The 26513-nt window shown below is 26.8% G+C and overlaps 1 protein-coding gene across 3 annotated transcripts; it reads right to left on the bottom strand.

The window, feature by feature from the left end:
- Positions 1 to 779: 779 nt before the first annotated feature.
- Positions 780 to 26006, bottom strand: LOC135927476 (COP9 signalosome complex subunit 1-like). 3 transcript variants are annotated; one of them, XM_065463472.1, is made up of 14 exons: positions 25953 to 26006; positions 25800 to 25907; positions 13832 to 14208; positions 13466 to 13601; positions 10262 to 10427; positions 9993 to 10114; positions 6344 to 6627; positions 6157 to 6257; positions 4221 to 4452; positions 3626 to 3731; positions 3007 to 3108; positions 1712 to 1870; positions 1097 to 1232; positions 780 to 858 (listed from the first exon to the last, which is right to left on the bottom strand). In XM_065463472.1, exons 1-14 carry the CDS (start codon positions 25977 to 25979, stop codon positions 854 to 856), a joined length of 2061 nt encoding a protein of 686 aa, XP_065319544.1. In that variant the 5' UTR covers positions 25980 to 26006; the 3' UTR covers positions 780 to 853. The 3 variants fall into 3 exon arrangements, 2 of the variants coding, with proteins under 2 accessions (XP_065319544.1, XP_065319545.1); XM_065463473.1 differs by having other exon boundaries at positions 10011 to 10114; XR_010572099.1 differs by lacking the exon at positions 780 to 858 and having other exon boundaries at positions 1712 to 1791.
- Positions 26007 to 26513: the final 507 nt, after the last annotated feature.

Below are 26513 nucleotides of genomic sequence, written 5' to 3'. Positions count from 1 at the left end.
AAGATAAATTTTAAATTCTTCAGTTTTTTTTAAATAAAAACTTGAAATACATTAGGAAAATAATTCCCCGGAAAAAAATCCCCGTTTTTTAAGATATTAAATTAATAAAATAGGAGAAAAAATTCCCTATAAATATATCCATGGAATAAAAATCCTCAAATAATATATTAAAAAATTTTGAGAAAATCAATTCCGGAGAATTATTTTTCCAGGGAATTATTTTCCGCTTAATTAATAATCTTATATTATTTCCATTTTAAGCAAACTTGAAATAATCATTAATAAAAGCGTTAAATTTTATATAAAGATTTGTAGAAATAATGGTAAAGTCTAACGTTGCGATTTTATAATTTGGTATTAGTGAAGATTATTTCTATATTGAACAGGGGGTTCTACCTTAAAATATGATTTTAATAAATTCTGGCCAAGTTGGGCCTAAAAATAACAATCTAGTCCAAACTGATAAATATATCAATCAGTAACCACATGATAGATCATTTAACAGTCATTTACTTTCCAAGTTCTAAATTTCCTTTTCAGGTAATAACACAGCGAAAATTATTTGGGATGAAATTTTAAAAATATTGACTGGGATGTAAAAATAATGAGAATTTTAAAAATCCAGATAAAATGGGATTTTTTAAAAAATTGGGTAAAATTATAACTCTGCAGGTCCCTGATATAAATAAAAGGATTTGACAATTTGTTAATTTATTATAATTATCGAATACAAAAATTAAATGATAATTTAGTATAAAAAAAATAAATATAATAAAAAATATAACATTAAAATAAGTTATCAAATTGGTAATGTAAATTTCCTCCTTTTGTTACTTTATTCCATATGACCACGTCATTCTAAAAAAATAATTAATGAATGTATAGTAAAACAGCATCTGCTATCCGTTAAAATTAATTAATAACCTCATCTTTTTTTATTAAATATTAGAAAAAAAACATACTTGGCTTTATATATTAAAACATTAAAATATATTTTAATTACATAAGGTTAATGTAGCAAAGACTTAAACTCCATAATATTTAGTCTATCTGGAAGGTTTAATTTATACTTATAGTCATTTAAAAAACAAATTACTTTTAACTACTATATTCGAGTCCAAAATGGCAGCCCTAACTAGCAGGGAACGGCAATTTTTTTGGAAAAAGGCGCCTGATTTTAATGTTTTGGAAAAAAGGAGTTTTCTGTCGTCGGGATTTTTGATGTATAAAACCTGAAATAAACATATTTGAAATATGAAATATTAAATATGTTTTGATTAACATTAGCAGTAAAGAAAGATAAGGCAGAAAGTCTAATGAGTTCTTATTTACTAATCCAAAACGTACTTTATATATAAAATAGGTGATCACAATAGCTCGACTAAATATTATATTTATTCAATAATAAAATTAATTATTATATTATAAGTGAATAAGAATTAAATTTATTTGGAAAAAACGATCCTAAAAAAATATTTATTTAAGTTTTATATTAAATCGAATTCCCAATTTCATAAAACCTTACTTTCATTATATATAAGATAAACTTATCCTATTATCATTATCATTTATATTTATAATTTTTGCATGTAAAATTATTCTTCATTTTTTTTATAACCCAATACTATTCCTACAAGATACAAGTTCTACACCCCCCCCCTCCCCACAACATAATGGGGAGTATAAAATGCTACATTAATTAAATGCATACCTTGTTATAAGAATCAATCTTCCCATTTATGACCTCCTTGTGAATCAAATTTCCTATTTCGGATTCTAGTTTGGTAAAGCCTTCATTATTAACATTATTTATTGATTGATTGCTAATTTCATAGGGATAAAATATTTTGTACATACTTTCAAGACAAACCTTTATAGGCATAATCATCAAAAAATAATATTTAGCATTTATGAATAAAAACTTTTAAAGGGTAACAAAATTCATCAGTGGGTAATAAAACCATCAGTAAACTTGTTGATAAATTCCTTATTGAGTATGTTTAAAGTAATAATATCGGTGATAAAAAAATATGTATTTTTTAGAGATGTAACGGATCCAGGATCTGGTAACCGGACCTTATATTCCCTATTTAGATTTAGTCGGTTTTTTATATTAGCCGGTTCATTTTTAAATGTATTAACGCATTTCAAAAAATGATGATCGAAATTTTGGAAATATTCTTTTGTAATTAATAAGGTACTTATAACTAGAGGTGTGTAAAACCCGATCCAACTCGAAAGCCCAACCCACCGACCAGACCCTGGGTTGGGTTGGAAATTAGGGTTATTTTCATTTTAGAGGGAAGATTCGGGTCAATTTTTTGCAGGTTGAACAGCTTAGAGTTACATTTGGTAACACTTTTGAAAAATGTAATGATAAAAGGAACTAATTACTTTTTAAATATGCTAATATGGTTGACAAAAATCGTGGTTTTTTTAAAATCGAGTTTCTTTTAAATTTGAAAGTAAATAGTAACTTTTTAAAAGTAAATAGTTAATTTTAAAAAGAAATTTTTAAAACAAGTGATATCAAATCATGGTTTGATTGCATAATATTTTATAATTTTGTTCGTTTTAGATAATATCTCATAACATACCAGAAAAGAAATAAATCTTAGGGTATTTTTTTGAAATTTTCGGGTCATGTTGACGGAAAATAAAATATTAATTTTACGTTCTGATCGGGAATTTAAAAATTTCGGGTAGAGGGGGGGGGTCGAGAAAATGTTTTTCTTTTTATGGGTTGAGTAAATATATAACATACACTTATAATTACCTCTAGAAGCTTAGCATATTGAAATTATTATTTTTGGTCAACTGTTTTAAAAAAATAATATACTAGGATAGCCAAATCAAAAATCTCACAGTATAAAAAGAACGTAGGGAACCGTTAAAACAGAATTTCTAAAAACACAACATAAAGGCACATAATATTGGGTATAATAATACAATAATGATTTTAAAAAATTTATTTAATGTGCAATCTTATTAACAAAAATATGTAACCTTGGAATAAGGTGTAATGTATTGAATTATAGCTCTGGTCCTGATCATATCATACAAATTGTCCAATACAGGACCAAGGTATAGATCTAGCATCAATTGATCCTGTTAAAATAATAAAATAATGTATATTGTATAATTTGAACAAAACGCTCATATATCCCCAATTAAACAGAATGCTTCATACATTTTAGGCCGGCATCGGACCTATTTTTTCTGGTCCAGTCATAAAAAAATTGGCTATTTTTCTCAAAATAAATATTTATAAAAGGATTAAAGAGAAATTTAAAATTCCCAGTACGAATAAAATTTTAAAAATTAAAGTTTAGCTGCCAACCAAATCCAGAGAATTTCTGTAGTTCGACCAATCCTAGTTTAGTCGGATCGGACAGGTCAGTGTAGGGTTATAATTTATATCAAGTAAAAATGAAACGCCTAATTCAAACAATATATTTTATAAGAAGTTCTTGTCGACAAAGTAATGTAATATAAAACTAAACATGACATTTAGAGATTGCCTTTATAAATGAACAATACGTTTAATAATCTAACCTTATAAAAGCAAAAGAATAGTACCTTGCATTTATTTAAGTACAAAAAATGAGAACTAAAAAAAATGAACCTTGACATCATCCAGATAACTTAAGCAATCTTGATATTTAGATTGGTAAAAGGAGTATAGGATTTCTCTTAAGCATGGTTCCAATTCCAAAAATTGTTTGAAAGGGCTTGATGTTGGTAATTAAATAATTTATAAATATAATGTTGCGTATTTAGAGGTAAAAGGAGTATAGATTTCTCTTAAGCATGGTTCCAATTCCAAAAATTGTTTGAAAGGGCTTGATGTTGGTAATTAAATAATTTATAAATATAATGTTGCGTAATTATAGAAAGGGGGGGGTGGCCGGAAATTTATAACTTTTAAAAAGTGTAAGTTTTCTCATGGTAATAAAAAATTCCTCCTAAATCCATCCCCAGCCCCTCTCTCACGAAAATCAATATATATGTCATTAAAAATGTATAAAACTAATTTAAAAAAATATATAATCAAGCCAAAAGCGTCCAAAAAGTGGGCCTTAAAACATTTCAATAAAATTTATGGTAAAAAAAGCCACCCAAAAGTTCCCAACATTACGAAAAACCGGGATACGCCTATGTATGATTATACATTTACTTTGTCCTACTCTTTCATTATTTTTTAATACAATTTTATTTACCAATTTCCACTCAGGAACAGTCTCTTGAGGGCTTCTCTCTCAAAAGTTGCCAATCCGCATAAACCAGCATACCAGGCCACGTTATTGGGGGACACCACGTAATACGCGTTAGAGTCCTCAAACGGCAAAACCAACGCGGGTTGTGTTGTGGACGAAGAAACTGAGTTTGAGTAGGTTGGAAGATTAGAAGATACTGGATGCTTATTATAAGGATGCCGTTTATCTAAGGGACCTAATAGTGATAAGAAAATATAAGGCTTTAATAAAAATCAGAGACCTGCAGGCCCTGCCCTATACCCGGCCTAGGCCGTATTTTAAATTTTTTAAATATACCCGAGCCGGGCCTAAAAAAATTTTTTTTAAATATATCCGAGCCGGGCCTAAAAAATTTTTCTTAAATATATCCGGGCCGGACCGGGCCTAAGATTGTTAAACCCGGGCCGAGCTGGGCCTTAATATTTTTTATAAAAATTTTTACATTATGAGTTAATGGTTATAAGATTATAAGATTATATTATATTATAGTTATGATTAATATAATATTGGGTGATGGTTAACACACCTAACACCCACAGATCGATCTAATTATTAATTTCCTGCAAATTTATTCAAAGTATTAATATATTTTTTTATAATTCATATCTATATTTTTACAACATATTTTACCAAAACAATCAAATAAAGGAATATCTTAAATAAGCCCCAATATTCAAGTATTAATAATATATTTTTTATAATTCATATCTAAATTTTTAGAATATTTACCAAAACAATCAAATAAAGGAATATCATGGCACAAAATACTAATGATATAATTAATAAAATTAAAAATAATATTTATTCTTTTAGAAATACAAATAATAATTTAAAATCTGAAATATGGGCTAAATTTAACATCATCATAGATGAAAATAAAAAAAACATTGGCTACGTACAATGTAAGAATTGTTCAAGTATATTATCTTATAATTATAAACATGGTACATCACATCTAAAAAGACATAAATGTGATGGTAAATCCATGAAAATTAATAATTTATTTTTACACCTGAAAAACCAACCTATAAATAAATGTAATATAAAATATTTAAAAATTATAAAATAAATTATATTAATATTGTGCAATTAGATTTTTCAAAATACTATTTATTATACATGCATTTTTTTAAATAGCAATTTATTTTTATTTTATAAATTAAATAGTAAATTAAATAAAATATATAATATTCTCAAAATATTTTCCATTTATATAAATTAAATATTAGTTTTATTTTTTTTAAATGCAATATAAAATATAGTATATGCTCAAAATATTATTACCATTTTTATGAATATTAGTTTTATTTTTATAAATGCAAAAAATATAGTATATGCTCAAAATATCCATTTTTATAAATAACAGTTTTATAATTTTTATAAATTCAATATAATATTCTCAAAATATTAGCTTTTTTCATGTATTTTTTAAATAATAAGCGATAATACTGAAAAATATGGTAAAATACCTCATAGGTGAATTTTTGTATATACCAGGTCGAATATAATTTTAAAAAATTCCGAGCCGAGCCTCAAATTTTTTTTTTAAAAAATATCCGGGCCGGGCCTTTAATTTTTAAATCCGGGCCGGGCCGTAAAAAATTTTTTAAAAATTTATCCGGGCCAGGACGTGCAAATGGTGCCTCTGCAGGTCTCTGATAAAAATATCAATCATGGGTTTTTTTAAAAAATATTCTTGCTATTATTAATTGTAACCACTAGTCTAGAAATTTCCATGAATTCTTTAAACTTTATTAAAAACTACATCTAATATTAAAAAAAACTATACTTAATTAAAATAATACAAATTACATGATAAAACTAAACTAAAAATTATTTTGCTTCCCTATATTAAATTTAAAAAAATATGTATAAAAAATGACATTAAACGGACACTCACGTATAATCAATGGCTGTTGTTGTTGCTGTGTCAAAGCATCTCCTCCACTAGCCATTTGCCACGACAAACAAGATGGAGAAGGTGTGACGTGATCTACATTACTTATCGTAGGAGTATTTAATAAAACATGTTATTCAGTCGCTAAATAAAGCTAATGAAAATTAATTTTTTTGAAAAACATATAAACCTTATGGAAGCGAATCGTCTGGCGGCCGCCTCAAAATTGTGGTGCATGTTCCCATTTTGAATTCCATTATTGATATTTGTAGTAGAAGAGGAGCACATCTCAGCTAAACCAGCCATCCAGGCCACCTTGGAGAGGGACGAAGAGTAGAAATAATGAGCTGATGTGGATGGGGCGTTTGGTAATGAGGTAATTTGGTTAGATGTCAAGACCGATGTACTGGTGGTTAAAGTAACGGTTGTGTGAGAGGATAAAGAAGTTTGAGCTGGAGCAAGGGTAGGGGCAATCTGATATAAAATAAATAAATGATGATCATTATTTTAGTAATTGAAATCAAATATCCCTCTCCCTATTTTGATTCATTTAATTCTCATCCCTTGGAAGAAAGTTACTTCTATCATGGGACTAAACCTACATAGACATTTTCGCCAAATAAAATATCCATGAAAACTGCCTTTCATCGGCTAAAAACATAAAAATATTCATTGGCTGAAAGCATAAAACGAAGCCAATATTCCTCAAATAAAATAATTTTTGATGGCGGCAACATCTGACATTCTATTTTTTTAAAAAAATATTAGTTTAATAAATGAAGGGCTTTATTAAAAATGAGAAGTTAGAGATAAAATTCAATCCGGATTTTTGCTATAAACATTTGAAATGAAATACAATCTTGAGTTCAATATTAAAACTAATAAACTGTTATTAATATAATGAGGAGGGAAATATAATAAACAAATGATTGGATCATATGTTTTTTACACCTTAAAATGCAAATTAACTTTAAGGATTGTTAAAATGTAAAATTTAATGTTAATAAGTTTATTATAAATTCAATGAAAATTCTCAAAAAATATATAAAATAAGTAGTGCTGTAAAATCGAACGCGTTCGCGTTCAACGTTCATTGACAAAAATCGAACGCGTTCACGTTCAGTGTTCAAAAAAAAAGGAACGCGTTCACGTTCATAAAACCGTTCAAAATTTTATGATAAATTTTTTAAATTTAATTTAATATAAATAAACTTATATTTTTTAATACAATATATTTTAGTCATGTTAAAAAATAATATAGTTTATTTTGATAATATAATCATAAATAAAATATAATATAGCGAATAAAAAGATATTTTTATTTATAAAAAATTTTTCTTTTAAATTTTAATAATAATTGTTTTCAAAATATTTATCTGATAGACAGGAACACTTGGCAGTTAATACGGCATTAGCTATACTAAAAATGCGCTCTACAGGGGCAGATGAGGGGATTGCGGTATTATACTTAATAAACAGCTCTTTTAACATGGAGAATTAATTAAAAACATATTGTTTTCTTATTTGCAAAAAATTGAGATAAGTTATCCTCCTCCAATTCACTCTCTACTCTCGACAAAAAAAGGATATCTCGAAATTAACAGTTCTCTAGGGTTTTCATGGCATTTTTTTCAATGATGCTATAAGTTTATTTTTAATAGGTTCGTTCTGTGGAAGTTTTATCCATGGCCATTGAAGTTTGAATGCTGGATGTATAATTGCAGAAAGAACATATTGATCCTTATATATATGGTTCATATCTTTAAAAAAATAAAATATATGTAATTAATTGAGAGTAATAGGTTTAATACCTTTTATTAATCCCATTTAATACGGCGTCTATCAATGGTTGACCATATTTGAGGCCACTAATTTTTTTAATTTAACTATCGTCATTGTTGGGGTCAAATATCCCAAATGCATTATTTCTTCAAATTTAATGATTTAACTTAGTTATATCATATAAAATCAAATAATTAATATTAAAATCAAATGTCGTTTTAAATTGGAACCTGAAGATTTTGACAATATAATACTTTTTGGCCACATTCTACATTTGGCAAGCATTGGATTAGTTCCTTCAATATAGGATGTTAATGTAAAACATTTATCATATTTGGTCATGGTAACGATAATTCATCTGATTTTGAATTTTCAGAATCAGATGAGGATTAAATAATAATATCCATGCTTATACTAATAAATTAAATTAAAATATAAACAATAATATTCAAATTAATAAACTATGTGTTAAAAAAATTGAAATGTGAAAAGGAAATACACAGCCGATTAAAAAATATAAATAATACATTTTTTAAAAAAATTCGGAAATATTAAATTTTTCAAATAAACAAAAATAAAAATATTTTAAAATTGAACGAACGTTAAATTCGAACGCGTTCGTCATAAAAGGAACGCGTTCACGTTCAAATTAAATCAAAAATAAAAGGAACGCCCTTCATCACTTTTTCAAAAAAAGTAACTTCTTAACGCGTTCGACAACACTAAAAATAAGTAAAATTTTAATATTACAAGAAATGCCTATTTTTATTTATATTTTTATATTTAGTATGTCTCTTCTACCTTTTATCCATCTCTCGTAAATAATAATGATTAAATGTAGAAGTTAAGGAAGGGGGGGGGCCTTTAAGACTAGGAGGGTATTCTCGGTTCCTAGCTAAACTTTGTAAAACGGTATTTTTGCCCCTCTTTATATAGATTTAAACGTGAATTTTAAATTTTAAAAAAGTATGAATATTATATAAATTGTGGTTAAATAAATATTTATTTAACCCAGTCATTTATTACAAATTATTCTATGTATAGCTTAAAATACTACATAATTCGTTACTAACCTGCTTATTCAGGAATCCAATCTTAAAAATGGCGAACATAACATTATTTGCGTGTGAGAAAAAGATAACAAAAAAATATAATCGAAATATGCAATTTTTTCAAGAAAAGATATATCATTTCCCCCCACAACGAAAATTTTATGAGTATTATCAAAACAATATCCAAATCAATAAAAACATCATACCTTTCTCCATTTTACAAACTCAAGCAGAAAATCGCCGTATCTATAGTTAGATCTAATTATCAAATATTTAAAACATCATGGCCCGACCACGCCATTTGATATTTCTTTTTTTTAAATGTTTTTTTTATTTTTCTTTTTATAAAAATATACATTTGTATTTTTTTTAACCTAAAATGATATATGACAATATTCTCTATATTTTAATGTTAATTTTTAAATAATTATATTTTATCATATTTATATATGAATTTTAATAAAAATTGAATTTAAAAAAAATATATAAATATATAAAACTTTTTGTAAATTAAACAAAATAAAATTCAATATAACATTGTAAACAAATATTTAAAATTTAGGTTTAAATATAGATAACAATAATATCTACCCATTTATAAAGCTAGTTCATTTTTCAAATGGATAGAATATTCCAATAATAAATCTTATTCTATTATTTTTGCAATTTCAAAAATTTCTAAGGTCATTTTAAAAAGAAAAATATATTCTTTTATATTAATATAAACATCACTTGTAAAAAATCACGAACAGAAATGTCCTGATTAAAAAGACACTAGACAAAAATACTCACGGACAAAATACCCCAATTTTCAAAAAAAATTTAAACGCTCAAAAAGGGGGAAATTTTTATTACCCTCCTTTTAAGCATATAAACAAATTTCTAAAATTGAGATATATTGTCCGGATCTTTTTGACCAGGACATTTCTGTCTATGATTCATTTGTAAATATAATTATTATATATTATTATTTTGGAAATATAAAATATTATATATAAAAACTACTATAAATTGATCATTTACAATAGATCCTTGTTCCTCATTCAAAACAGTTTGAGAACTCGTATCTTGAGTCGAAGTCGTAACAAGACGATTACTAGTACCAGTGTTTAAATTGGTGGTTGTGGCTTGATAAAGTTTTTTTCCAAAATTTATAAATGAATGTCATTAATAATTTCAAAATGTGCAATGAAATTTATTATTCTCTTTTAATTTATACATTTATTTATGACATATTTTATATTGTATATATAAAAAAGAAAGTTGGTAAATACCTGTTTTTGTTCTACTTGTAGTTTTCCCAGTAATTTTATCCCCGTCTTTTCGATTATCTGAGCTATTACCATTACTGGTTAAGGCTGCTAGTTCAGGGTTAATAGTAGTTTCAGCTCTGATGGCGTAGTTCAACACATGATTCCAATTGCGCAAGTATATGCTAACCTACATAGAACAAAAATATGATGTTATCACATAATAATAATTTCAAAAGAGCCATTTTAAAATTTATTATATCGTTATTGGCATATTCAGAGGTAAGCCCCATTTTTTAATTTTTTTCGCAATTATATATTAAAATGAAAATACATATTATTATCAATCTGATTTTATTTTTGCAAATTATTTTAACATCAATTGACTCAAAATACGAGATTCAGTGAAAATTACTAAACGAATTTTTTTTAAAAATATATAATATAGTAATTTAAACTAGGCTGTCCGATTCGCAATTTTTTCATCTAATCCGATCCGATATCAAAAAATATTTTCTAAAAACGGATCGGATATTCTAATTTAAAAATTGCTTATTAAAATTATTGCTTTAATTTTAAGCTTTTGGATTTGATTTTATATAAAAAAAATTAATCAGAATATTCTCTAACTAACTTCCATTATAAAAATAAGTATTCCAAAGTGGTTTTCTATTTTTAATTTTAAAATTCAACTTAAATTCTGAGGCAATTAATAATTAGCATATTCGCGTATTTAATTTTTGCAAAATTTGAGAACAATATAAACAGACGTGAGTGTCTTAGCAAATATTCTTGCATTTTTTTACGCACATTAAAAAAACGTTTTTCTTTCACCAATTCATTTATTGCATTTTGGAGAATTCGTAATTTTAAGCAGCATTTTTAGTTTGAAAAAATTATATGATGGGTAAATACTATTTATTTTATTTTTATTCCTAATTTAAATTTTAGATAAATTTGATATTGAAGATATAACAAATCTCAAACTTATAAAGTGTTGATATGCATAAAAATAAATTTAGGAGGGAAAGATTTCAAGAAATAGCTATAAAGCATAATATGTCAGGTTAGGTTATATTAATAATTAGATACTGATTATTTGAATTATTAGTATTAAAGGCCAAATTAAAATATAAAAGCTTAAAAGACACATTAATGAGGGAAAGAAAAAAGAGAGCTTCAAGCTCTGGATTTAAAAAAAATTAGATTTATTTTGAAGCATTTTCTTTCCTTGAACCAATGACGATACTCCATTATATAAATATAAAATTCAAGTCATAGTGAGGATGCTTCCTTGGAAGAATCGGCAATTAATTGCATAATATAAATCAGAGACCTCCGGCTCGGCCCAGATTAAAAAAATTTCGGCTCGGCCCGGATTTTTTTCAAAAATTTTAGGCCCCGCCCGGATATATAAAAAAAAATTTTGTGGGGCCCGGCCTGGATTTTAAAAAAAAATTTTTTAGGCCAGGCTCGGAATTTTTTAAAATTATATTCGACCTGGTATATATACAAAAAATTGATTATTTCGTATTTTATCATATTTTTAGGCGAGTATTATCATTTAATAAGCAAGTATATTACATATTATTTTTTTTATTCTAAACAGATATTTAATATATTACAAAGTGATACTATAAAAAATTTGTATAAATAATATTTTGAGAATATACTATGTATTTATAAAAAAAATAAAAATGTTAATTAATAAAAAATATAACATATATTATATAATAATGTATTTAATCCTTTGCATATTTATTCCATATCAGGAAAACTATAATTTTATTATGTAATAGATACTATAAGTGTTAGCTAGTGTTAACTTTCACCAAACATTATATTAATCATAACTATATATAATCATATCTAATTGACGAATATAATAATTCATGTTGTATAAATTTTTTTAAAAAATAGGGCCCGGCCAGGGTATTTTTTCTGGCCTGGGTCTAGCCGGGGTTAGGGCCGGGCCTGCATGTCTCTGATATAAATTTGTCATTTCAATTCAAAGTTAAGTGAAGAAAATAGTGTAAGCAATGACAAAGAGAATGTAATAAATTATATTTAATAAAATAATATTTTATTTTCGGTTAACCCCACTCAAATTCCTAAGCAAAGAAAATAAAATGAATATTTTTTAGAATTAACAAGAGAAATTGAAAATGATTTAAAAAATATACTAGAAGAGGAGGACGAAATGGTTAATTTTAAAGGTTTTAACAGGATTTCTCTTCAATGAATAATATACAGAAATAAAATATTGAAAAAAATATATGGATTATGATTATTGAAAATCCTAATGTTTTATAATTATATTTTGTTGATTATATAAAATCTAAATGTTTTATTATAATTTCCAAATAATGATCAATCAATTATAATATTTTTGTTTATTTTATTATATCATAAGTGTCAAATAAATATAATAATATTAGTGCAAATATTTATATAACATGGTCATTAATAAAATAATTCATATATTTTGTTCTAATTTCTTTACTAGAATTAGTAACATTGATTCTACTTCTGTGAATTGAAGATGGTAAATTGGAATATTTCAAAATATTATTGATATCCCTTTCCAAATCTATTATAGTAATTTTCCATATTATTTTCTTAATAATTTTAAAAAATTAATTTTACTATATATTTGTTCAAAATGATTTCTTTCTCTTTTCTTTTTTTCTTTCTTTTATATTATTTCATTTTTTAAAGTAATTTTTATATTTTTAATTTTTTAATAGTAAATAATAGAAATTTTTAAAAAAATGAAATGTGCCTAAATTAAAAATACATGTTATTAGGCGAAAAATAAAGTAGACATTCGCGGGAAAATAAATCGCACGAATAAAAATCGCGCATTCGGGTAATTGCCTGTGAAGACAAAGCCTAATAGAATTTAAAGATGGGGGAAAAAATAATCTACTAATCTGCAAATTTTATAAATATTTCAAAAATTTAGAATAAAAAGATTTTAAGCATATTTATTTTGGTTTTTTTTAACATTTGGAAAAAAAGAAGCTTTCGTTTTTATGTTTTTTTTATATCCTTCCTCTGGCTCATTCATATAAAAATATAAGTTTATTACACTTTCCTTTTGTTATTTAAAAAAAATTGGATCGGGTTTTATTTTACTCAATAATCATTAATATCAATGCCCATCCAATTCCGATATATCGGACAATCCGTGAGTAAATGACATGTAAAACTTAATGAAAACTATACCCTCATCACGTTGAGGCAGGTGGTGACTATGTGTTTGGGAGTGGTACAATAATCCCTTGGTCTACAAAAGCATTTGAGGGCGTTGTTTAGGTCTCCGCATACCAGATAGTGTTCACCTAAATCGTAATGACCACGTCTGTTCACAAAAAAAGAAAGAATTTTATGCATTTAAAAATATGTATGAAATTAACAAGTTTGTTAATTTTTAAGGTTTCAATTAACCGGGTTTGTAATCAAGATAATTATCGATAATGATCTTATACTATTCTTCTTAAAATACAGTGTAAATAATTTGAGATAATATCCAAATTAAAAATAATTACAACAAATAATATGATTAAATTATTAGAAAGCTAGATTTACAACCTTATACTCTCCTTGATAAAATTGTTCTTATAATTCTTGAGGTCAGTATCGAGTTTTTCCAATTTTAGGGCTGCCTTTTTGCTGACATTTTCGACCCATTCCCTATCTAAAGGAGGTATGCCGGCATTTTGGTAAAGAATATTTTCTTGATATTCCCTCATTCCCGATTGGTTAGCATTACCGAATTCAGTCAATAAGCATTTAGCAATTCTTTCATAACATTGAAGGTAAAGAGTAGTATCAGCACCCGATCCCATTATATATTCGACTATCATTTTCAGAGCTTCCAATTCCAGCGATTTGCAATGGTCTGCTACGTAAAGCAGTCTTTGCAATCTGGCAATCCCCCGATAGTATGAAGTGTACATCTCTAAGTCCTAGATATGAATAAATAAAGTATTTTTTCGGTTAAACCCCCAGATAATTGTTTATCCGAAGGATCCATTCCAAACTATTATATTTAGAAATTTTGTTCAAAATTAGGTGCGAGTTTATTAAAAAATTTACGATTATATATATTAATGAATTTGGATTCTATATCTATGAACATTATAATTTAAATTTAAATATATAATCTCTGACCAAAAGACCTATCTTAGATTTTTCGTTTTTACTATTCCTTGATGTCCGGGCAATTCAGTTAGCATTTAAGGTTGCAAATAGGTATAATTATTCTGCCTTCTATACAGGCATCCATCTTTTTACATAATCATTCTTAACATGCTTAAAATGGTTTAATCTATTAGTTATGTGATAAATAGTCATCATCGGAAGTCTCGATAGTGTTTTGTTTTCGCTATTTATATTTTATCTCTAATTACAACTGCCCAAAAATATTATCTTTCTCACTTTACTTTTCTCGGTGATATTTGATCTGACAGTCTTTATTCGAAATTATCGTATGTAAAAGTAGAAGGAAAGAATATATTATGCCCCATTTTAGTAAAGGGAAAGGATCGAATTTATAAGGGGGTTACAATAATAAGGATTGAACTTGTGGAAAAAGCAATGTAAACACTTTCAAAGAAGCAAGAGAATAAGATAAAATATATAACGAGAAACTAAAACAGTAGTAGAGGACTATTAAGACTTTCAATGGAGACAATACATTTCCGAAGATTAATAAAAAATAAAAATATATACAAACTTATAACGAAGATAACATTTTTAACTGTAAATTATATTAAAACATTATTTTCTTACAAAATAAAGAAAGAATTTAATAATCATTCAAAACATGCCAATTATGGAGGAAATGGATACCTGCATATAGACCACAGAATAATTATACCCAGGAAATTACGCCCCAAATTACTACTGGTTTATATAAAGAGGACACCAAGGAGTAGCAAAAAAGAAAATCTGTCTAGAAGATACGGAAATCAACTTGATCTGATTTTTTTAAAACAAGTTTTAAAAATCGAGCCAGTAAGACTACCCAGTTTTACAGATCTTAAATTGAATACATCAATATAAAGTAGTAAAAAATAAAACAGAACTTAAACTTGTTTATTATGTTTCCTTTAGAGTTGGTAAATTTTAGTGTTATTTTAATAAATGTTAAATATAGATTTAAATGTTAAAATTATTCGTACGACCTTTCGTACTTTTTCTTTCTTTTTCTTTTTGTAAAATAATTTAAATGACCTTTGACAACTTATTGTACTTTTCTTTTTATATATGTTAAATTAACTTTTCTTTAAAATAACCTTAAATTGAAGATAATGTAAATATTAAAAGAATATTATATACATAGAGTTGTAAAAAGATATAATTTTTAGTTTTAGTAAAATAAAAATAATATATAATATAGGTGTCTTCCTTATAATTATTATGGTGGCAGATTTTCTTATCGTGATAACGTTACCTTCTGATTTTTATATTCGACAATTCTATGATAATAATAAAAACGATTTGACATACGCTATACATATCATTCTTTTAGACTAGGAGACATGCAATATAGACTTATCAATGGCAAGCGATACATAGATGGTAATGGGAGACTATTTATATTAAAGGCGAAGCGTTATCAAAGATTAGAGAGACCAACAATATTGAATAGTTGTATTGTATTTCGATATATAAATATATAATAAATTATAATTATAAAACATTGATATAATAAAATAATAATGAAACCGTTAGTAAATGTTAAAAATAATTTCATCGAATGTCTAAATTATAATAATAATATTGAAGTTTTTTTAAAAAAATTTAACGCTATTTTTAAAGATCCTAAATTCTCAGACGCGGAGAAGGCGTATGCGTTTACTCAAAAACTTGCCGAAGAAGAATACTTGAAACTAGAAGCGATATGTACTGCGACAGAGTTTAGTAATCCGTCAATCGTACTCGAAAGATTTAGACTATTACATCCAGATAAATCGTATATAACGTATTTAAGAGTTTAGTGAAATTATCCAAGAAAAAAATAAGACATTCAGTGATTGGGTAACTAGATTATGTATATTGAGTAATAAATGCAAATTGAGCGATTGAGAGAATGAAAATTTTTTCAATTAATAAAGATATACGACAGAAAATTTCACATATAGAAAGTGTAGATATACCAGAGATATTGAAAATAGGAAAGGAAATTGAGGAACAAGAAGCGTTTGAAATTAATAAAATAGATAACATAAAAATAGAAGGGGACACTATGGATTCAAGAGATTATAATAATGAAAGGGGGTATAATGGGCCAAGATCGTATAATAATTTTGCAAGATTTAACAATAAAAATAATTATAATAACAATTACAATTACAATAACTATAGATCAGGCCCACTTTAACGGGCCTTCGGCCCTTTTCCCCGGCCTTCGGCCGGGTTAATCTTACAAATCATAACCATATCTTCTATAATATATAATAAATATATTTTTTAAATGCATCAATATGTTATTATAATTTAGTAGATTATTCTCAATGACTTTATAATAATACTATCCAGAATAATTTCAATAGTAATATAATATCCTTCCACAAACATCAAAAAAGAAAAATATAAATACTAATGGAATTTATTTAATATAAAGTCACTTTTAAGTCTTTTGAACGTATAATCTAGAAAAAAGATTTAGCTCTGGGAGGGGTCCAAACCCGAAAACCACCCCCGTAGCTAGGCCACTGAATGCATATATAGTCCAAAGTGACAAGATTGCACTTCTGGGAAGGATATGGATAAAAGTAAATTTGTAAATCTAATCGAGGAAAATAATAATGATAGGATAGAAAAGTTGATAAAACAATGCAACTTAAAAATTAACAAAAAACCAATATATCGAAGTGATGTTAAATTACTCTTGAAACAAGATGCAAAACCAAAGATTATACCACCAAGACGTGTTCCTATAAAAGACTTGATCTAATAACAAAAGAATTAATAATAGAACCAGTAGATGAAGTACGATGGGCAAGTCCACTCACTCCAGTTCATAAAAGTGATGGATCACTAAGGCTATGTGCTGATTTTAAAAATACGATAAACCCTGTCTTAGAGGACTTTAGATATCCGATACCGCGTATTAAAGATTTAATTTAAAAATTATCGAAAGGATTTCAAAAACGCATTTAAATACCAATACATAAAGAATCTAGAGATCTACTGACAATATCAACGCACAAAGGTTATTATAGATTTACGAGACTCCCTTTCGGTTTAAAAACGTCATCAGTAATTTCCCAATGTAGTATGGGTAAAATTTTGGGAGACATGAAAGGATGTCATATTTTACATAGATGATTTACTGATAACTGGTGATAATGATGCAATATATCTGAACAACATAAAAAAAATCTTCGTCAAAATAACAAATCTTGGACTTATACCTAACTTCAACAAGAGTGTGTTTATGAAGAAAAAGATTAGATTTCTGAGACATGATATAGACGAAAAAGGCATACATCCGATCGAAGACAAAATCAAAGCCATTACAAACATGCCAAAACCGACAACAAAAGAGGAGTTAGCAACATTTTTAGGCATAGCCAGTTATTACAGAAATTTTTTATGTAACTTTGCAGATTTAACAGACCCGTTATATAAGATAGTTAAAAAAGAAAAGTGGATATGGGAAGATGCACATCAGAAAAGTTTTGATGATTTGAAAAAGTTGATTAGTAGTCCGCCAACTTTAAATTTTTACAATCCCGAATCGCCTATAGGAATTTTGACGCTTCGAAAAAAGGATTAGGTGCAGTATTATTTCACATTGAAGGTGATGGCAAAGAAAAACCTATAGCATTTGCGCCGAGAACTTTATTAAAAGACGAAACAAATTATACGAACATTGAAAGAGAGGCTCTATCTATAATATATGCTGTAAAAAAATTTCAAGAATATTTGATTGGGACAAAATTTACGATAATAAAAGATCACAAACCATTAATATATATTTTTTCAAAAACACTTAAAGAAAATACTTCAATATCAATGCGTTTACAAAAGTGGAATTTAGCAATGGGAGCTTATGATTACACAATAGTGCACAGACCGGGGAAACAGAATTTAGTGCCAAATTGTTTATCAAGATTACCATTAACAAATACAGAAAGCGTGATAATGAATATAGAAGGTGAAAAAATTGATGAAAAATTATGGGACATCCCAATAAACTTTAATAGAATAGTTAAAGAAACAAAAAAGGACGAAGAATTAATGGAAATAATTGATAATATTAGGAGTAACAAACCGATAAAAAATAAAACGTACAAAAATATGGAAATGGAATTGAGCTTGATGAAAGATTGTCCTTTTAAGGAAAACAGGATAATAATACCGATAAACATGAGAAAGGAGATTTTACGTGAATTACACAAGGGACATCTAGGAGCAGACAAAACGAAATTGTTAGCAAGAGATTATTTGTGGTGGCCTGGTATAAACACAGAGATAGATCAAGAGGTGAAGAATTGTGATTCGTGCAATAAATACACAGATAACTCACACAACATAGAAAACCCGTGGGAAAAGGCAACTAAGATTTTTGAACGTGTACATTAGATTTTGCGCAAATTGAAAATAACAATTTTATGGTATTTGTTGACGCATATAGCAAATTTCCAATAATAACACGTATGAAGAACTTAACGACTGAATCGATGGTAAAAGAATTGATGAGAATTGTTAGTTTATTTGGAATACCATACAAAATATTGACGGATAATGGTACTAATTTTACTAGCTATTTGAAAAGTTTTGTGGGGATCATGGTATAAAACATATACTCACAGCAGCATCATCAACAATCGAATGGGCAATGTGAACAAATGATAAGAACGATGAAGATGAGTATGAAAAGAAATATGGAAAACAACAAGAAAATAGATTTGGACATTGCTTTGGAGAAATTTTTGTTCAATTATAGAAATATGCCTAATGACAAAACAAACATGGTACCTGGCAAATTGATGTTTTCAAGAACAATGAGGACTAAATGCGATTTGATTAGACCAATGGAAGAAAATGAGAATATATTAAGGAGGAAAATATCGAATAATAGAGAAATAAACGTAGGAGAAAAAATTTGGTACAAGACGTTTAAAGAAAATATTTGGGATAAAGGAATAGTGATACAAAAAGACGGGAACTTATCATATAAAATAGATAATGGACAAAATAGGAGGCATTTAGATCAAATAAAGAAAAAATCAACAAATACAACAAAGGATAATATTACAAAAAATTTTAGAGGGGGAAGTGAACAAGTTCAAGTTCAAGGTCAAAATTCACAAATTCAAAATCGAGAATATGACTTACGACCTAGAAAATGATTATTATAAATAAATAAAAATTAATTTGAAAGAGAAAAAATATATATGTATAAATTTGAAAGAGAAAAAATGGGATGATCAATACAAACAGCAAATATTCAACCAACGATGATCAATAAACGATTCAACAAACGAGAATTCATTTTGCAAAAAAATAACAGCAACTAGATACTTATTAAGAAATGTAACTAAAGTAACTCGTTACTTTTTAAAATGCAAATATTTATTTATCTTTATATTCTTTAAACCTCGGTACATGTACTTCTTGAAAGGTGTAAATGATTTTAGTGAAATAAAAGCTTTGAGTATTATATATATTGAAGGAGTTTTGTATTTCCGTCACTCTTCTCTCCAGAAGATTCACTTGTCGCGTCTTAATCTATGGCTGATATCGAGTAGAATATATTTGGCTCGATTCCTTTTATAATGTCCTGCGCCTACTAGTCCCTTAATTAGATTCTAGCGAAATCGAATCTTGACATCTGTCTTTTGAGGGTAGGGGTTTATCGCTAATTTGAGGAAAATATCGTTTGTATTTTTCCACATTACGTCTGTACTCATAGCTGCTCCGCGTTTTTTATATACTGCGCATCTTCTATAATTTGTTTTATAAATTCTATTTTTATATTTATGTTGTTTAAAAAGACACCCTAGACGTGGATGTAGCATATATCCAAGAAAAGCACTGGTCAGATTAATGTAACAAATTTTTCCTCCGGTGAGAAAAACTGGTGTGGTGTGTCGGAAAAATGAAATTTCGGATTACTTAATTTTGATGCTCCAAATAGCAAAATTTGTAGTATTAAAATAAAGTAAAAGAACCTAAATATTGTAATCTATGTGCCGACCAACTATTCAGAAAAGAAATGCTTCTTTCCCAGCTTGTTTGAATACTTAAACAAATTTCCAAAAAGAGAGGAGTTGCTAATTTCTGGATAATTCAATTAAAATTGGTAGTTTAAGAGTAAAAAATCACAATTCGTTAGGTTAGGGTGCCCCAAATATAGATTCGGACATAGAAAACAACTCTTAGGCATTTGTCAAAGACATAACCTAAGAATTGGGAGCACCTTCATTAAGGATTCAGACGTGAGAAAATTTTTTAGGCATTATAGTGCCTCATCTAGCCTTAATGATTAATTTTTATGAATACATGCTAGATTGGATTAATAACATCAGGTTGCCTTTGATTCAGATCATAAAATTGTTGTCTGCTACCTAAACATTGATCCTAAAATATGGCATGAAAAGAAAAGGAATGGAAAGAGAGGTGAGAAACGTCTGAAACCTAATATCGTTAAACAACAAAAATATAAAAGTAGAATTTATAAAACAAATTAGAGAAAATACGCAGAACATAACTAACGCGGAGCAAGCGAGAAAGACGTATTGTGGAAAAACACAAACGATATTTTCCTCAAATCAGCGATAAACTCCCTACCCTCAAGACAGATATCAAGATTGGATTTCGCTAGAATCTAAGAATCTAATTAAGGGTCTAGTGGGGGCAGGACATTATAAAAGGAATCGAGTCAAATATATTCTACTAGATATCACCATAGATTAAGACAGGACAAGCGAACCTTCCTGGAGAGAAGAGCGACGGAAATACAAAACTCGTTCAATGTGAATAATAATCAAAAAGCTTTTAATTCACTAAAATTATTTAAATATTTCAAGAAAGTACATGTACCAGGTTATCATATAAAACAGAATGATTGATCCCAAGGAACAGTTAGAGACGTGGTCCAATTACTATGCTAATTTATTCAAGACCTATAATGCCCCCTTATGATAAATGATACTAGCATAAATGAGATACTAACTATTACTTCCATCCAGTTTCCTCATTCTCTATTACCGCCATCTAAATCAAGGACATCCAACCCTCCCTTCCAATTAAAGGAGAAATAATAAATATAATAAAGAAACTGAAAAATACAAAGCTTGTGGTCAAGATGATATAGCGAATTTTTGAAAGTAGATTCCTTGCTCTGCGCAGAAATCCTTCTTCTCATCTTGACAAAGTTTGAAGATAAAATGTGTCCGTCAGATTGCCTTACTTCCTTGTTAATTAATTTTTCAAAAGTAAGCCCCAAAAATCTGAAAGATTGGAGAGGAATATCTTTAAGCTCTGTTTTATAAAGTTTTCCCGCATATTATTCTGAACAGATTAGATTAAAGTAATTTATAGAACCAATTTATGTGGATTCGGTGGTCTCATTTAAAAAGGAATACTTAAAGCTATTATGGCGTTAAAAATTCAATTATAGAGAGCTATGATATGAAAGAGCCAACTATTTATCGTAGCTTTGGACTTTAATAGAGCTTTTGATTCAATAATTCGTGAAAGACTTTGGGAGGTAGCAACAAGGTGATAGTTCCTTAGCATCTAATAAAGCTTTTAAAGAACATTTACTATAAGAGATGTAAATTTCCCGGAAACTATAATTGAGGAAAATTTCACGGAAAATTTCCTATAAAAAAATTATTTTACAGGTCAATATCGATTTTTTTTCACGCTACATCAAAAATATACATGCTATTAATATGTTATTTAAACAAGTATGATATAATTTTAATCATATAATTTGGTATCTTCGTTTGAAACGATTCCAGATCTCTAAAATAGAGCAATTTGTCATTTGTCTCGCAACATCTAAATCTAGGTATCCATAAAATCGGTTTATAACATCTAATTCTTTATCAACAACTTCATTCTCTTCAAAATTAAATCCATAATATCTTGGGTCAAGTATATGCACAAGATAATGTATGTCCCAGCAACAAAAAATTTTCTTATTTTTTTATAAATTGTTAGATCTCTATAATTTTGTTCCGTAAGAGATTTCCCTGATATGAATAAATGCTTGAGAAACTTCAGATAAGTTTGATTTGTCCGCTTTGAATGACTCTATAAAATTGTATCGATGTGCAAGATCATTTAAAAAGTTTCATTATCAAGAATATTAAGTCTATCTCTATAAAAATATAGAGTATTGCCACTTTTAACAGACTATTAATTATCATGACTACTGTCCAAAGAGTTGGGTGTGGTAGGCAACTTTAAGGAAACAATCCTATTTTTATCTTAAAGTAGTTGTTCTTCCTTAAGTATGTAAAAAATATTGAATTTTACATATTTTATAATAATTTAGGCTTTTGCTACTAAAATTTAAATTGGCAATATTTTATTTGTAGATCCTTTAAAAGCAAATTAAGTCCATGAGATGTAGACCTAATGCAGTCGATAATTGGATATTTAATTCTCATAAGTCGTTCAGGCTTTTTTCATCACTTGCATTATTTATTATGTTAATTTTGGTGTTTCCTAATTCTACAATTACTTTAATAAATTCAATATGTATACTCCTATATGCATATTGGTCCCTGTTTTAATTAATTCATGGAAAATGGGACATGGTATTGCTATAATAAAATTTATATTACATTCTACTCTTATATTTGTTAATCATCATTAATAAGGGTCAAATTTTATTTTATATTTTTTAACTTTCTTATTCACTGTTTACAAATTTTAAATGAGTAAATATCTTGTTAGCATTTTGTATGCTGCTTTTAAAGATTGAAATAATTTCTTCCAAATACACGTTGCAATATGGAAAATGAACAATTTAACTAAAAATAATATATTTCATTAAGTTATTTTTCAATAATTTATATTATTATTAGTTGAATTAAATTTAGAAGAGGAAGTTGGCCTAATCCTATATCTATTTAACCTTTAATCCTACTCCTTATCGTTATTTCAGTTATTATTAAAAATTTTATATTTCAGATAAAAAAAATTTCCTTCCATCTAACATTAATAGAGTTGAGCTAATATTATATTACCCAAAATGAACATACATACAAAAACAAAACACAATTATGATAAAACCAAGAGGAAAAAATATTTTTCTAAAATATGAAAATCTTTATTTGATCAAAAAAACATAAAATAAAAATTGGAAAAATTTTAGGGGAAATTTCCCCTACATTACATTTTATAATGATATATTTTATTGCTAAAAAATATTATCTCATGTTTAAAGAACTTCTGATAAATGATTATTGCCCAAACTCCTATACTCATAATAATTAAATAATACTATTTGTGTTCCCAAAAATGTACTGTAGCTATATCAGAATATTTCAAGTTAAATTTTTTATTGGTTAAAAAGGTGTTTCTAAAAATAAAGTTTTAGGTGAAAAGTAGCCATTTGTGGTGATGACTATTGGGGTAAATATAAAAATGTTGAGATCTTTGTATTATTTAAACTATTTTATCCCCAGCTTGGGTTAAGAAATTTATGTTAATGCTAGAAGGAAATTATAAGACACAAGTAAAATCTTATATTAACTATTAACTGAGGGTCCAAGAAATTATAATCAGTCCATCAGGTCTTATTCCGTTTGCATGGGAAAAGGTTGGTGTGCTCAAGATGGTTAGGTTGAGCAGCTTTAAACATTTATTGATATGATTTAATGAAGTGTGGCATTGATCTCATTAATATGTAATAAAAAACAGCAAAATATTGGTAGTTTGTTTTTAAAATGATAGTAGTAATGAAAGATTTGTAATAAAATATTCGGAAATTATATTTTCCAAAAATATTGTAGTTATTTTTCTTAAAACAGTAAAAAAAAAAGTTCTCTCCTGAATGTTGTTTAGTCTGGGGAAGCTTATTTTTGGAAGAAAAAAAACGAGCACATCTTTTTAACATCAACTTTTAAAATAGTTTAGTTTAATAAAAATTTATTAGCCCATAATTTTTATGAAAAAAAATCTTATATTATTTATAATTTTTTTTGGTGAATGAATATTATATTGTGATATTTTTTTTCAATATTTAAATTTAAATACCTTTAAATATAAATTTGGAAATGACAAAATTATTTAACTTTCAATGTAACTATTTATAAAAATGTAACTATTAACTGTAACTAGTTACCTTTTAAAAAATGCAACTGTAAACTATTTGCTTTTCAAAAACAAATAGATTATTTTAGCCAAAAATATTACATAAACCTCAAGATTCCATTAATAGATATCTAAACTGTCATCTATAAGTGTAATCTCCAGGCCTGCATAATATTTTTTGGCAAAAATATTTGGTTAGCCATTTTTAAAAATCAAGCTATTTAACAACATTCCTCTTCTGATTTATAATTTTAGAAAGTGAATATTGTAGTGTGGGTAATAATAATTTATTATAAATGAGAATTTAATAATAATATAATAGAAATAAATTGCTTATCTTGTTATATATCAATTTTTAAATTTTGTAGCAAGCAAGTAACTAAATGGTAAATTTGCCTATTTTATGATAATAAACCACCCCCCCCCTCACCCTTAAAAATATATACAATATATTACTATAAGGAAGAATTAGAAAGAGAAATTAGTAAAAGTTAATAATTTTTTTAAATACAATTATAATACATAATTTAGAAAAAACTTTTTTTATATAAAATTATTTTTACAAAAATCTAATATAGCTAAAGGTCTGCAATAAGTAGATCAAAAAATATCCAATAAAAATTATAGGGGAAAGCATCTAATAGCCCCTCGCCCTCCTCCTTAATAAAATCCTGGATATAACTATATTTTGTAGTGTAGAAGATATTTCATAAGGCTATGCAATTAAATAAAACATTTAAAATAAAAATTAATTTTCAAATCTTTTTACTGTAAATAATAGATATATGAAAAAATAATTATTTTAAGTCAATATTTCTGATCCAAACCATGAACCCAAACCCTTTTTTAAAATTTAATTTCTGAACACAAATCCTTTTTTTGTTGAAGGATTTACATCTCTGGTAAAAATATTTTTATTGATAAAAAGTACTTAGCATAATTTTATACCATTAAAATCTTAGATTATTTTATAAAAAAATTGTTTAATTACTCACAAATAATAAAATATAGCATTATTAGAAAATAAATTTTATTGTATGCAAAAATTGATAATATATAAGAAAAAAAGGCAGTGTAGAATAAAATCATTTCAAAGTTAATAATTATCATTTCAAAAATATGAATCTTAATATTGATGAACTCATGAAAAAAGATTACAATTAATTTTGGCTTGCTCTTAAAAAAAATATTTATAATTTTATTACTGTTAAAAAAATAATAATATCTAAGAGACCAGTTATAAGAAAAAATATTTAGATGTATTTACTAAATGCGAGTCTTCAATTATTAATGGATTCTCATTTAAACTAATTTCAACATTTGATTGTTCTTCTTCCATTCTATTTTCATCCATTTGTAATGGTTCCACTGAACCCTGACATATTAATTTGAAGATTTGAAATCAATTATTATAAAATACCTCATCTGGAAACATTATTTTTTGCATGGCGTATGAACGAACCAAAAATTTGAGGATAGGTCTGCAAATAAATTATTTACTAAACAATGACCTATTCTGTCGAAATGTAATATGACTCTCTTATTTTCTAATATATATCAGAGGAATAACGTAGTTGAGTCTGATCTACTATATATCATCCCCCCAGAAACCACGAAGTGACTTTTTAAAAAAAATGTCCATGCTGGATTCAGGACTATTGAATTCGTAATCAACGCACTCATGGCAGGTTACAGATGATATAAAAACCATGAATTCATTTCATTATTAATATAAATAAAATGTGCTTGATAATTTGTGAAAATCATCTTCGTATATAACAAAGTTATATATACAACATAGCAAAGCTTGGTTCCCAAAAAAGCACATCAAACTGTGGTAAAATGAGAAATAATTAAAAAAGGGACCATTCACGTATTTTTGGAAGGCCGCCGTTACTTGTGCGTACAAGTGGCAATGTCACTTACTTAATCGCCCACGGGGAATAGGAGAAGAGGTAAAAAAATCCATAATTAATTAAAT

The sequence above is a fragment of the Gordionus sp. m RMFG-2023 genome, chromosome 3 (genome assembly GCF_954871325.1).
Source record: "Gordionus sp. m RMFG-2023 chromosome 3, tfGorSpeb1-WG-v2, whole genome shotgun sequence".
NCBI classification, from domain to species: domain Eukaryota; kingdom Metazoa; phylum Nematomorpha; class Gordioida; order Chordodea; family Parachordodidae; genus Gordionus; species Gordionus sp. m RMFG-2023.
The sequence above is the reverse complement of the archived record's forward strand: the minus strand, read 5'-3'. Positions and strand labels throughout refer to the sequence as shown.

Excerpts from the sequence above, each read along its gene's own strand:
- LOC135927476 (XM_065463472.1), bottom strand. The coding sequence starts at position 25,979 with ATGCAAAAAATAATGTTTCCAGATGAG. Across the intron at positions 14,209-25,799 it reads TAATTGAAGACTCGCATTTA|GACTTAGAGATGTACACTTC; the intron begins GTAAATACATCT and ends ATTCATATCTAG. Across the intron at positions 1,233-1,711 it reads AGATTGATTCTTATAACAAG|GTTTTATACATCAAAAATCC; the intron begins GTATGCATTTAA and ends TGTTTATTTCAG.